General features: G+C 42.4%; 1 protein-coding gene and 1 non-coding gene across 2 annotated transcripts; one reads left to right on the forward strand and one right to left on the reverse strand.

Annotated features, from left to right (window-relative positions):
• The first annotated feature begins 60 nt into the window (after positions 1-60).
• Positions 61-13,739, forward strand: LOC100694356 (junction-mediating and -regulatory protein). Its single transcript, XM_013275385.3, has 10 exons — positions 61-1,530; positions 4,940-5,113; positions 8,773-8,923; positions 9,516-9,685; positions 9,787-9,952; positions 10,107-10,276; positions 10,535-10,606; positions 10,701-10,796; positions 10,879-11,422; positions 11,522-13,739. Exons 1-10 carry the CDS (start codon positions 718-720, stop codon positions 11,827-11,829), a joined length of 2,664 nt encoding a protein of 887 aa, XP_013130839.1. The 5' UTR covers positions 61-717; the 3' UTR covers positions 11,830-13,739.
• trnaq-cug (transfer RNA glutamine (anticodon CUG)) lies at positions 6,780-6,851 on the reverse strand. Its single transcript has one exon. It is a non-coding gene; the product is annotated as a tRNA-Gln (tRNA).
• Positions 13,740-13,744: the final 5 nt, after the last annotated feature.

The following is a 13,744-nucleotide window of genomic DNA, read 5'->3' on the forward strand; positions in this document are numbered from 1 at the left end:
TTACAAACGTTAATGCAAACCGCTCTTCCTATTTACATAAAGTCTTCAATGTTTCATAAATAGACCGCAGTGTAGCTTTCAGCACTCAGTTTTGCCTATTTCCCCGTCTCCAAGTTTATCAATATACTTGAAAGTTCCGACATATCTCGATGCACGTGAAGGCATCATATTTTGCGTCTGTGGTCCTCCTGGGCGAAAGCTGAAGACAACATGGTAATGTGAGTTTGGAGACGATGCTACCCTTTCACACAGACCGGAGAGAGCCCCGTGTAACGCTCATGTGTGCTCTCGGTGTGGCGTATCTGAACGATGTCTGCTTTGGTGTCGTTTTTCATGATTAGAAAGGGGCTCTGGAGCCGAGAGAATAACGGAACCCAGCTGACAGGCGGATCGACCGTTGGACTGGTAAACACTCGGGCGCCTGTTATGTGTCAGAGCCGAGTCTTTAACGGCCGGGAAAGCTAATGGCAGAGGTAACGGCTGCTCGATGCTGCGATAGACGTCCGAGCTGAAAGCAGGTGGGCCAGAGATGGGACATGAAACCGCACTGCTTCAAATTCATCCACTCGAGCGAAGGAGGATAGCCCCCCAGGCGAAATCTCCTCGGAGAGCAAACGGTTTGGTAAACGACGTTACAGCGCTGTGAGGCTCTCCGTTTCACGCCCCACTCCCAAACAGTGCCACCGCAGCATATTCCCGTTTCATCACTTTGCAGAGATGTCCTTCACAATGGAGGATAATTTGGAGTCGGGTTGGGTAGCCGTTCGCCCGAATGCGTTTGAGGAGAAGGAGAAGCATAAATTTGTTTTCATCGTCGCCTGGAATGAGGTGGAGGGCAAATTTGCCATTACGTGTCATAACAGGACGGTGCAGAGGAGAAGCTTTGGTAGGGACCCTCCTGCGGATGTGACTGGTCTGGATGGGGACAAAACAAAATGGCCCGAAAGTCCCGTCAGGGATAAAGCGTCTAGCAAAGGGGCCAGTGAGGCTAAAGCATGCAGCCCTAAAACTAAGTCCCTGTCAAAACATAGTCCTGTCAAAATTCAGACTGCGACTAAACCCGCTACTTCGCGGGTTAGCCCCGACACCGACGCGTTACAATCACTCAGAGAGGACCAGCTGTCTCCATCACTGGACTGCCTGGACCTGGAGGAGCTGGACAGTCTGAGCAGGGAGGACTGCAGTTGGGCCGGACTCTTCTCCTTTCAGGACCTTCGGGCAATCCACCAGCAGCTGTGCTCGGTAAACTCCGTCCTCGAGCCATGCCTGCCGGTGTTTCCGGAGGAGCCGGCCGGGATGTGGACGGTGTTGTTCGGCCCGGCGGAAGTATCCGAAACAGAAATGGACGAGCTGTGCTTCAATTTACAGGTGTACCTGGGTCACGCGCTCGACACCTGCGGTTGGAAGATACTTTCCCAGGTTCTCTTCACGGAAAACGACGACCCGGATGAGTACTACGAAAGCCTGAGCGAACTGAGGCAGTCCGGGTACGAGGAGGCGCTCAGCCGAGCAAATAAACATCTGCAGGAGGTGAGTTTTGAGATCCTCCCACAGCCTGTCTGTGACACATCTAGAAAATGAAGATGCGCTGCACTTATCAGACCCAATTCACTGCTCAGGGTATTTATTTTATTTATTTATAAATTTTAACAACACAAAAACACACAAACTCAGCAAAAAACTACTATTAGATGGGATTCACCTGCAATAAGACTTCAAAAAGAAGTCCAACAGGAGGAGCTCTCCCTTCTACCAGGAGGTTAATGGCACAAAACCCCCCAAAGTGGATGGAGAACTGCTAGAATAATAGTCAGTGTACAGGACACTATCTCCGTGTTTGCTAAGAATAATCATGAACACAGCAAGAAAACTCATGAGGCAAACACTGGCTTATTCTTCAGAGAGGCTATATTGGTCATTTCCATTTGCTATAATAAATCTGTGCTATGTAGGTTAGACCGTTATAGCAGGCACACTTAAAACACACAAAAAACAAGTTCAACAAAAATGGCTGAACTACTGAAACCTGATTTATTTGATTGATTTGTTAAGGTTTTATTTTTCTTTAAATAGTAATACAACTGCAGTGCATAATAACTAAAATAATTAACCCAGAATTAAGTCAAACAAAAAGGCACATTTCATTTTCACCTGTCCGCTGCTGTCACAGGACAGACGTCACAGGAGGAGAGGCGACAAATAGAATCACGTTCCCTTTGAGTAGGAAGCTAGTTTCTGAGGTTAGAAAGAAAGAACAAAGTTCAGTTAAATTCAGTTTTATTTATAGAGTTCTAACTCACAACATTGTTGTTGTGAGTTAGAACTCTATAAATAAAGGCGCTTTATATTGTCACAACAATCAGGCGACCCTCTATGAGCAAGCACTTGGCGCCAGTGGGAAGGAAAAACTCCATCTCACTCATCTAAAACACTAAGGGGACTGAAGTGTGAGAAAACCAGATCACATGAAGTTACAGGAGGTAAAAAAAAAGACAGTGTAACCTCTGCAATACAACAGACACCCAGTCAATGACAGGTAGAGTGCTTCAGTTTTTTCCTTTTCTGCAGAGATAAGGTGGAGTGCCCAATAATGCTGTCTCACCAGTGAGCAAACGTTGGTTTTTAAAAAAAAAAATTCACTGCAATGTGCTGTGTGGAGTACTAAACTCACAGCGTGGCAGCAGTCTGCTGCTTATACAGCTGAGCGAGTCCAGTCCACACACACAGACACACAAACTCAGTCTAAGCACTTATTTTTCTTTTGCAAAGAGCACAGTTGCTAAAAATGAGCTCAACTGTTGCCAATGACAGCACCAAAAGGATTTGTGTCTCTTCCTGGGATCGAACCTGGATTTCTTTTGATTATGAAGCAAATTTGTAAGCCATAAAGTTAACAGTATAACTATAATTCAGGCTAAGAAGGAGCACGTGACCTCATTATATGTTTATGACCTTTAACTCATGTTTGAAATCATGAGCCTGGCTGATTTGTGACCTTGAAAATGAGTTTTATATTTATTTCATGAATGCTAATTAAAGATGTTCTGAAGTAAAAGGAGTTTTATATTTATTTTAATAACATCACTCATTTCAAATTGCATGATTTAATGTTTGATACAGATTCTGACTAACAGTGCAGACACCCTCCAGACACTATTCGTGCTCCGGGCCTGCTCCTCTGACACACTTTAGCAGCAGCTAATGATTGGTTAACAGCTCATAATAGCAATAGGCATTATATTGATGCTCATCAGCTCTCGCATTGTGCTACTAATCAGCAGTGGTAGATTAATGCATCCTTGACTTGTGGAGCCAGACAGTGAAAGAAGGGCCCTGAGGGAAAAGGTGAGAGAGGCCTTTAATGGAAGGGTTTTCAACAGTGTTACTTCTTCATTACGTTACAGTGGAAGTGGTAGATAAACCTTGCTGTGTTACCGGGATTTCTTTGAAATACATGGACTATCTAAAAACTAATTTTAGCGTAACCATTTCTTACGATACACTTATATTCGTTTTGCATATGCAATGAAAAAGGATAGAAGCTTCCTCTTAAAGTTGCCCTGTTTATGATTGCAGTCACAGCGTGATGCATTTCATATCTTTTTTAACTCAGAATTGAAACGACATGCATTTATACTGATGTGCTTATGCGACTATTTTGGCCGAGGCGTTTCCTCTCTGCTCTGCTTTTGGCAGCGAAGAGAGACTGAATAGCGCACACGAGTGAGAGAAACCATGTCGTTCCACCCAGACGGTCCCACACCCACTCCTGCTGTCAGAATAAAAAAGGCAGAAAATCAGACAGAGGAAGTGTTGCCTTACTGCCCTTTTCCTGATCTGAAAACATCAAACAGCCGAGCCATAAGTCTCACACAATGTGCACCAACCAGCCAGAGCTAATTCTCTCTGATTGTTTCAGTAAGTGTTTATCAGTTTGGGATTTCCATTTGCTCGACGGAGGATTCATCCTCGAGGAGCTGCTGATCTTATTCAACTGTTTATCACAGGCTGAGCTCCCTGGACTGCAGTGACAGCACTCTATAGCTCATTCAAAAACAGAAGTTGTTTATTTTGTCAGATATCTCACACATACACACATGCACGCACACACACTGGCCTATCGATCCTCTCACTCCATTTGAGGGGTGAGTTAATGCTTATTTTGGTGTTGCTGGTAGCCTACAGGATTGTTCAGTCTGGCAAAAATGTGCGTGTATCGATCTTATTCCCAGCAGCTGCAATGACTCTGCTCACTTAGCCATAGTCTATGCAGCAAGAGACTACGCTCAGATATACTCCTGTTATTTACAGTTACACAAAGCATCCTTGTAGTCTAGTCATAGTTTTCACTCATAATCTTCTCGGTTTCTACTCCCTTCTATTCTGTTTGGATGCAAATCCCATTCATATCATGTATTTTAAAGCTTTAGATTTTATTTTGCAGATTGAAAAAATATATATTTTATACTAGGCATTTTTATTGCAAATAAAGCTATCCAACAGTCTATAAGTATTCAATATCACATCTCGCTGAAAGATTGAAGTGATACAGTCATTAATGAAATAAATAATTAGGATATCATGTATGTGACTCTGCTTAATCTTTACGTTTTGAGTAGGTTTGCTAAGATATATTGTACTATAGTCCAAAAGTAGATTTAAGGCTTTTTAACTAAATTAAAAGGTCTAAATATTTTATAATTTATTCAGTATAAAACAATTTCCAGGCTCTTCTACGCTTTATTTCTGATTAAATATTCTGGTCTCTTGTGGTGCCCCCTCTGCCTTGCTCTTGTGTAATACCACCTTATTTTAAAAATCATGGAAACACCCCTGATTTGCAGTATGTTTGTAAGCTGATCGATGTGCACTGTTTTTCTTTGTGTTTTAAAAGTTGTTGATGTTAAGAAAAATAACTTCTTGTACGTATAAAATGCAGCTGCTGGAGAAGCACAAGACCATGGACAGTATGGTGGAGTTACTGGAGCTATATGAGGAAGAAGACCAGGCCTACGGAGGTCTGCTGGAGGCCTCCACACAGTTGTACCAGTATCTTCTGCAGCCCTTCAGAGACATGAGGGAACTAGCCATGCTACGCAGACAGCAGATCAAGGTAACAATTTCCCCTTGTCTGGAACCAGAGAGGCATTCTTGATATTTCGTGGGAATTTGTTTGGATTTAGGTTTGGATCTAAATCCTTTAGTGACCCAGTAAATTCTCAAGACCTCTTTGGCATTTTACCAAGCCCTTTCAGTCACGATCCATGACAAGTAGCCTACATAGTATGCATGCAAACACACATTTTACACACAGGGGGTAAATGAACACTGATGACATATAACCAGGAGGAAATAAAAATAAAATGAGACACAAATTGTTGTTGTAGATCATGGGAATTGTGTGGGTTTTTCTGTCCTCTTCTTTAGCTGCTATATTTAAATTATTGCATTTAGTCAGTGACGTGAAAGGATCATAAAACACAACGGACGTGACAGGAAATTCTCATGTCTCCTAAAATAGGGCCTGCTCCATTTGTGTGCAACACTGTGTATGTGTGTGTTTGACGAAGATGTATTATGGTATTACAAATTATCTTGTATTTTCTGATAAGCTCCAACACAGTGGGAGGGGGACGAGACGGATCTAATTGCAAAGGGAAGATGAATGCTGGTGAATGGATAAATGGTGGAAAAGCTTTGTTCAATCATTGCAGTGCTGATGGCACATTTATATTTAGCTCCGTGACTCACACACAGCACATCAATAATAATAAGACCTCAGTGTCTTTTGGATGGATATTAACCTTGCCACTTGATATCCATCTACTAAGAAAAAAACACAGCTTTCCCATCCTTGGATCAAAACCCCTTCCTCTAAGTTTTCCACATTACCTGAAAAACTTCTGGTGGTGTTTGAGTGAAATGCTGTCAGTTGGAATGGATCTCCAATTTCCCGTATTCTCACAGAGACATGAATAAATCATGTTGTGTGGGGTCCTATAGGTGTACACCTATAGGACCTCATGAAGAAACAGAATCACTAGGAAGTATATTTTATGTCTGCAGCACGTACAATACACTGTCCACACTGTTCAGCTGGGATTTGTCACCCTGGCAACCAGGAAAACTGAACCTTAAAGAAGTAACAATCGCTGTACTTTATCTCAAACAATTACCTTTTTCTAACCCTGAGTATTTTTTTGTTGTATAAACCTAATTGAGTCCAGCTTAATAACAAATAATAATCAATATTAAATATTGTGTATATTGAATTAATATTTTTTAGCATTAATAATAGTACAAATGAAATGGAAAAAAAATCTTATGTGTATGAGTCAAACTGTTGTCTCTGCTGTGAGCATAATCACTCCACAACATTCAGTGAATTCAGGAATTTTAGTGAAACTAATTCACAGGAATAAGTGTGGAAAATTTATGTCAAGAAGCACAAATCAATAGAGGTTGTTACTATTCAGAAACGACCACACTGAATGGAAGGATGGATTGTTGAGTAAAGCTTTCCACTTCACGTGTGGCTGCTGTCAGTCACAGTCCTTCAACTAAAGACAGAGTTTTAGCAACTTTAATCCTCTATGTTGTTAGTAGGTCGGCTGTATGGGTATGGTATAGATGCATACATATACTACTCTGATAAGTAGAGCAGAACCTCCCTTTTTGCTTCTCTGGATTTTTTCTGTAGTGCATTTAGTCTGCTCAACAATATGTCAGCAGAAGCGAGGCCAGAAAACAAGAGGGGAGAAAGAGGTTACAAAATATGCAGGTCCCACCGAGATTTGAACTCGGATCGCTGGATTCAGAGTCCAGAGTGCTAACCATTACACCATGGAACCTCCTACCAGAGTGGGGGAGGTAGGAGTGAGTTACACTCAAACTTCCGGGTGTATTTATAGCCTACAGCATCTGCAGCTACTACACAGCAAGACTTTCAGTGACTTAGTTCTTTTAACTTCACAAAATGGTTAGATAAGAGTATAAGTGCTCTTTCTTCCCCTAATGTTCATGCATGTTAGAAAACTGATGATTCAGAACTGGCAGGACTGCTGTTTGTCCACTCTGTGATGGAGTAACATTTAATATCAAAACGCTTAACCAAAGGTTATTTTTTGTGAAGTGAAAAACACTGGAAAGACAACAATCTTAATTAAGAACTTTTTATACGTACCCGACTTAACATATAGATCGAGAGCATTTGAGATCCTCTAGTAAAATATTTCTTTATATCCTGTAACCTTAGCTATATAGTAGCACAAATCAATATGGAAGAATATTTTTTATTAAAAAAGCTTCAGGAAATTGCAGTGGCAAATGATACTGGTGCACCAGGTGATAATCTCTGTAATCTTGTTTGTCTTGTGATTTTGTGTAAAAAAAGGACTCTCCTGTTTTCCACATTAGTGATGGATTGTTTATTCTTTTTTTGGTGTCTAACGATCCTGCAATGTGATAATTAAATGACAAAGTGTGTGATGCTGAAATGATCCAGGCTTTAATTAGTTTTTTAAGTTTGCACTAGTGCATCTCAAAAAATGTGAATGTTGTAAAAGAGTTCAGACTTCTTGTGATTTAATTCTAGAAGATTAACTTTCAGTGAAACATTTCGAGCCCTTTTTTTGATTGAAAATGAAACCAAAATTTATTTAATCTGAAAAGAGGACTTTGGACCAGCGAGCAGAGGTCCAGTTATTGTTTTCTTACACCCACGTAAGATGTTTCTGAGGTTGTCTTGGGTTCAGGAGTACAGCAGTGTGCGAACATCTAGCCTTCAGGACTGAGGCTTATAGTTGATCGTAATTTGGACTGCATTATTGTGGCTATGTATGCTGAACTAGAGTTTTTTTAGTGTTTGAATAGTAATTTACTCAAAATCTATATGAAATATTCTAACAATTTTAGATAGTGGATTTCTGACTTCATCAAAATGAAAACATAAAACCCCTTGAAATATCAACTTTACACGTAATGAATACAGAATATATGAAAGTTTAGCCTTTTCAGTTAAGCTATTAAAAAAACAACTTTATATTGTATTTATGATATTGATAAATACAATATTACATTAATTGATACTGTATTTGTTGATATTAATATTACATGCTTAACTGACATTATGCTATCTTCCATAAACATAACCAAAAAACAGCGGAAACTTTTCAGATTTACTTTTTTTTTTTTTATTTGTTTTTCATCATCGCACATGCTTTTGTAATCAAAGGGATCGTGTGAGGCTGACACTACTTTTTGTTATAGATGTCTACTTGCATACATGCTCACTTGACTGTGCACAAAATAATTAAAAAAACTAAAATAAAAGAGAAGATGAAATTTCATGACAGTTGCCAGTGCTTCCATGTGTGGGAGTGAGGCTGCCCCTCCAGGCCTGTTTTTGTGGTGAAAGCACTTAGATGGAGTGTGTGTTTTTAAAACACACACTCCATCTCAAATGAAAAAGAAGCAGTGCTATCTTAAAGGTGTATGTTTTTATGAATGGGCAGCTAACTTGTCATTGAGATTTGGCTCCACTGTGTACACAGGAGCTGCTTCCTAATCTTTTTTTATTATTCTTATTCAATGGATATTCATTTTTTAATATCAAGACACTATATACTGTATCCAAAGGATTATTTTGAGAAGTGTTAATAAGATTAAAAAACTAAACAAACTTACTTTTCTTTAGATTTTATTCATCACAGAAAAATATTAAATGTCACTTTTTAATCTTGCTGATAAGCTGTGTGCATATCCTCTTGTTAGATTTCCATGGAGAATGACTACTTGGGCCCGAGGCGGATTGAAGCTCTAAAAAGGGAAGACTCTGACTGGCAGAAGAAGGCTCAGGAGGCCGTCCTCAACATCCAAGAGTTTACTGTGAAATACTTTGAAATCACTGCCAGAGCCCAGAAAGGTACGGTCTGCCATCACTGACACGTCAAGTCGATAAAGCAGCAGAAGGATGACTTTGAATAATCAAACAGAGAACACGCACGCATAGTAGAGACATTGGCGTGTTATTGACCTGTGTGTGGTTTTGATCCCAGGGCTAATGCGATGTGGTATTAATGAGACACTGCAGACAGCTGTGCTTTAACAGAAACAGGAGGAAACAAGGACGACCTATTGATCAACCAGCTCTGCCAGCAGATTCTGTCAGTGCAGGGTCACTCCACAGTGTGTCCCTCTTATCTCATGTTTTCCTTCACAGCTGACTCATTCTTTTATTATCTGAAATATATCAGATGAAAAATCAAGTAAGTTATTTGCTTGAAGAGACGACTGAAAAGAAAGTAGTTGCAATATCCAAATGTGGCCAATAGATGTCTCCCTCTGTGTTATTGTAAGGATCCTTCGTTTTATGTTAGACTGTAGTCATCACATAGAGGGAAAAGAAATTGCTGTGACGTGCCCACTCACTGTACCAGAGGATGAAACTGAACGCTTCTGTGAGTCACTCTCACGTTTCACTCAGCCACCTGTGCAATGTGTTTTGTTGTCCGTAGGTGTATATGAGCGTATGAAGTTGGATCAGCGTAAGTTTGGTAAGTCTTCGTGGACGGCGGCGGTGGAGCGCATGGAGAGGCTGCGCTACTCAGTTGCAAAGGAAACCCTCCAGCTCCAGAGAGCCAGGGAGATCTGTCTAGAGCAGAGGAAACACACACTTCGAGAAGAGGTGTGGTAACACGCTCACGACCAAATGAAGCTGACAGGCACGCTTACTAAGCACGCTTTGTTTTGTGACCATTTTCTATTTTTTGCATTCATTCCTTCCAGATGCAGAGTCTGTGTAGCAGTGAGGATGCGATGGCCCTCTTAGACCACATGGAGACCCAGTACTATGAGCTCCAGCTTCAGCTCTATGATATCCAGGCTGAGATACTACAGTGTGAAGAGCTGCTCCTCACTGCTCAGTTAGACAGCATCCGTAGACAGATGACAGGTTCTACTGCAGCTACTTTTTGTTTGCAAGATCTTAATTATCCTGTTTTAAAGAGAGTCCTGAAGTAGAATTTCTGCTATCTTAACTGCTGTAAGACTTTCTGAATTCTGGTTGTACATTAATGGTTTATATTTATGTGTATGTGTGCTTTCAGAGCGTCAGGATGAAGTGGTGTACTATGACACCTTTGAAAGTGCGGATGATATAACAGAGGACGATACTGCAGAGAGAGAAGAGCTGCGCAGACTTCAGGTCAGCGCTCGACAGCTGGAGGCAAGGAGGGGGCGCATCACTGCCAAACGCTCCTATCTAAGGAATAAGCGGGTGTGTGTGCTTTACTCGCTTTTATTTTCATTCCTGAAGTGTAGCCTGGACCATGAAGGATATTCAAAATGAAGAAGTGACTGCTAATACTGTGGTTGAGATCCTGTTCAGCTCTTCCTTCCTAGATATTTGGATTTTGTCTCCAACAAATTATGAAGACACATGTATATATAATTACACATATATATAATTATGGTTTGTTCATGACTGTGAGTTTTTATTGATTTTTTAAATTGGTGGTTTTGTGTGTATCGATAGGAAATCTGTGTCTCCAACCACACTCAGAAACAGCAGAGACGCCAAATCCTCCAAAAGGACCCCACATCCCAGGTAGAAGTTGTTTTAGGTTTTTTTGATGATGGTACTTTTTGCTGCTAAAGCATCTTCATCATCTCTCTCCTCCTCTAAACTCATAAATTACCAGCTGAAAAATGAAGAAGAGGAAGATGAGAAAAGGAAGAGCAGCAGAGTAAGCCAGGAGAGGCAGAGAACACTAGACAGATTACGCACTTTCAAACAGGTATGTGCCCCCCTGTTCACTGGAGGTGTCTCAGTATATGTAATTATCTTTTGCTCACCTACACCTTTGTGTCTTTTTCTAGCGGTACCCGGGTCAGGTGATTCTGAAGTCCACTCGGCTACGCGCGGCTCACAGCACAAGAAGAGAGCGAAGAAGCGTGGAAATGAGTAGCTTGAGTGAGAGGGACGAGTGCGCGGACTCTGTTTGTGTGCAGAAGCAGGGCCAGCCGTTGTGTCTGAGTACCAGCGTGCAGACCGACCCCAGCCCCAGCTCCACGCTCACCACTCAGCCCACGACGGCACACACGGCATTGCTTCCACCCCTGCCTGTGCCCAGTCCTGCAGACTCCTCCTGCTCTCCTTGCTCCTTGTCCTCATTGCTGGCGTCCCCTATCTCCCCTCCTCCTCCACCACCCCCTCCACCCCCGCCACCGACAAGGGAGGAGCTGTCGCCCTCTGGGAGCCCGGGGCGGCGGGGGCAGAAGGCTGAGGGGAAGAGTGCATCAGAAGAGCTCGCTCTCTCCCCGCTCGGCCCGTTCATCCCTCGCTTCTTTGACAGCAGCCAACTGGTGAGCGCCCGCAAAAAGCTGAGGAAGACCCCAGAGTTTGACGTCCACAGCAGAAAAGGTACCAGGACTGTTAAGAAGCAAAATATTTGAGTATTCACATTAGCTAGTTACAGCAGCCAATCATAGTCTGTGTTCTTCTCCCCCTGCTCACATGCAGTAAGCTCCCCCATGGACGAGGTGCTCGCCTCCCTGAAGAGAGGCAGCTTCCATCTGAGGAAGGTCGACCAGCGTTCCCTGCCTCCTGCCAAGGGTGACGATGACCCAAACAGCATCCTGGCCCAAATTCGTAAGGGGGTCAAACTTCGTCGTGTTCCCTGCAGAGAGAGAAAAGACCAGGGAGAGTTACCCCCTTCCACCGACCCCCTGACTAGGAGCATCCACGAGGCGCTGCGCCGCATCAAGGAGGCCTCACCAGAGTCCGACTCAGACGACGACGGTTTGGCCGCCCACGACTGGGAAAGCTAGGGTTCAGGGCTGCACCCGTAACACAGATGACTTCAGCCTCTGGCACTGCACACACTGTACTGTACTGTAAACACACACACACACAAACAGTCAAGCACACACAGCCCAGCCACACATGTACCCAGTGACTACGCCAGAGAGTCACAACAATTATCACCGACTCACCAAACGCTCCAAAGGTCTATGGTCAATCTGTTTTCAGTTTCTTTTTCAGACTACATCATCACAATGGTTAGCAATTATGTTTTTACTACTACTGTATGTCACTGTGGTTTTGTTCCCATCATCAGACTGTACTGATTCCATGTTTATTTTTTTATTTATATCAAATGTACTGTTTCGCTGACATACTGCACTGACACTTATTTGTGAAACTGTATATGAAAAGTGCTGGTGAGCTGTGTGACCTCTTCACTCACCCTACAGCATAAAAGATGTGTGTTGCTGGTAATTTGAAGTTTTTGGGAGATTGAACGATGAATAGAAGTTTACACGTTCAAACTGGGATCACTGAATTTAGTGTCCAGATTGTAAATCATTACAGCATCTGATATTTTTCATCAAGCTGCCCCCTCACTATGTTGCCCATCTGGTTTTGGCCCATTCCCATCATGTGGGCATGGGCGTGTCTGACAATATAAGGACCAGTGCTCATCTTTAAATCCTTGCCTCTGTGGCACCAGATTTGCGCCCCTCCCCCTGCTCTTGTCCTCTTCTGGCCCTCACCACCCCCAACTCTCACAGCTTCTCTGAGTGAGCAAATATGTATCGACCCATCTGTTCGACCGCAGCATATGGCTGGGCGGGTGGAAGAAATAGAGAGTGCAGTTTATCATTATTTGTCACATCTAACAGCATCTCTAATCTGAAGCTGGACATCTACGGTTAGAGAGGATTGGACGAGGGGTCATTGAAGTTTGTTTGGTGAGGTGGAGGTCAAGGTTAGTGTCAGTGGTGCTCGTGGGTAGATTCAGTTGGTGATTCCCAAACTTCATATAAGGGATAGTCACGGTGGAAGAGTGAAACTGGTCACGCTTGTTTGAGTGATGGATGGTACGTAGGAGGCTAGATTCCCTCTGCACTGTGGGGAGTCAATGTGGGCCGTGGAGCAGTCGGTTGTGATTGATGCGGTTTCTCCTGCCATCTTCTCCACTTTCTCTCCTCCCCTTTATTGCATTTTTCCAAATTTCTTTCCCTGCACTCGGTGGGCAGGAGAACACAGTAGGAGGCCTGTTACTCACAGTGCTGGAAGTGAAGATATGCACACATGGACTCACACTCTAAATTCACAGCCAACATGTGCAAAATCGTTTCAGTGACAGAAAATGGTGTGAGCACTTTGATGATACATAGTACAAATTCTAAATCACTTTATCTGTACAGGAACAATTATTATGCTTTAACCACTGGGGGAAAATATATATTTAGAAGCTAAGTAAGTTTAAAAGCACTGAACAAACTCGGTCCTGAATTTTTGGAAAGACAGTACAAGAATCTGCATAAACATAGCACAAAGATGTGGATTCACAAGTGTGGCTCTGAGCTTGGAAGAGCTTCAGCATGCACTGTCTTAAACAGCTTTAATGCAAAAATGAATAAATAAATAATAATTATAAAAAATAGTGTGCTTTTTCTCTTAAGCTTGTGTTGGGAGCCATTCACAGATTAATCACAAGGCAGAAAGAACAGGCACGGGTGTATATGTCACAGCTTGAAAGTAGCTCAGTGCTTAAGATGGTTTCTTTTTTTTCCTGGCAGAGCCAGTCTGAGGCACAACAATCTTCCATGGTACCCTCATCATGTAGCATGAAACGGACACTGACCCGACTTTTAGCCTCAGACTAACTCAGACCTTACCCGACTTCACTATAACTGACCAGGACAAAGTTTCTCCAATGTTAGTGCTAAAAGTTAT

This window comes from Oreochromis niloticus, linkage group LG12, assembly GCF_001858045.2.
Source record: "Oreochromis niloticus isolate F11D_XX linkage group LG12, O_niloticus_UMD_NMBU, whole genome shotgun sequence".
NCBI lineage: Eukaryota > Metazoa > Chordata > Actinopteri > Cichliformes > Cichlidae > Oreochromis > Oreochromis niloticus.

Coding starts and splice junctions, on each gene's coding strand:
- LOC100694356 (XM_013275385.3), top strand. CDS start 718: ATGTCCTTCACAATGGAGGATAATTTGGAGTCGGGTTGGGTAGCCGTT. Junction 8,924..9,515: donor CACTGCCAGAGCCCAGAAAG/GTACGGTCTGCC, acceptor TGTTGTCCGTAG/GTGTATATGAGCGTATGAAG. Junction 10,797..10,878: donor GATTACGCACTTTCAAACAG/GTATGTGCCCCC, acceptor GTCTTTTTCTAG/CGGTACCCGGGTCAGGTGAT.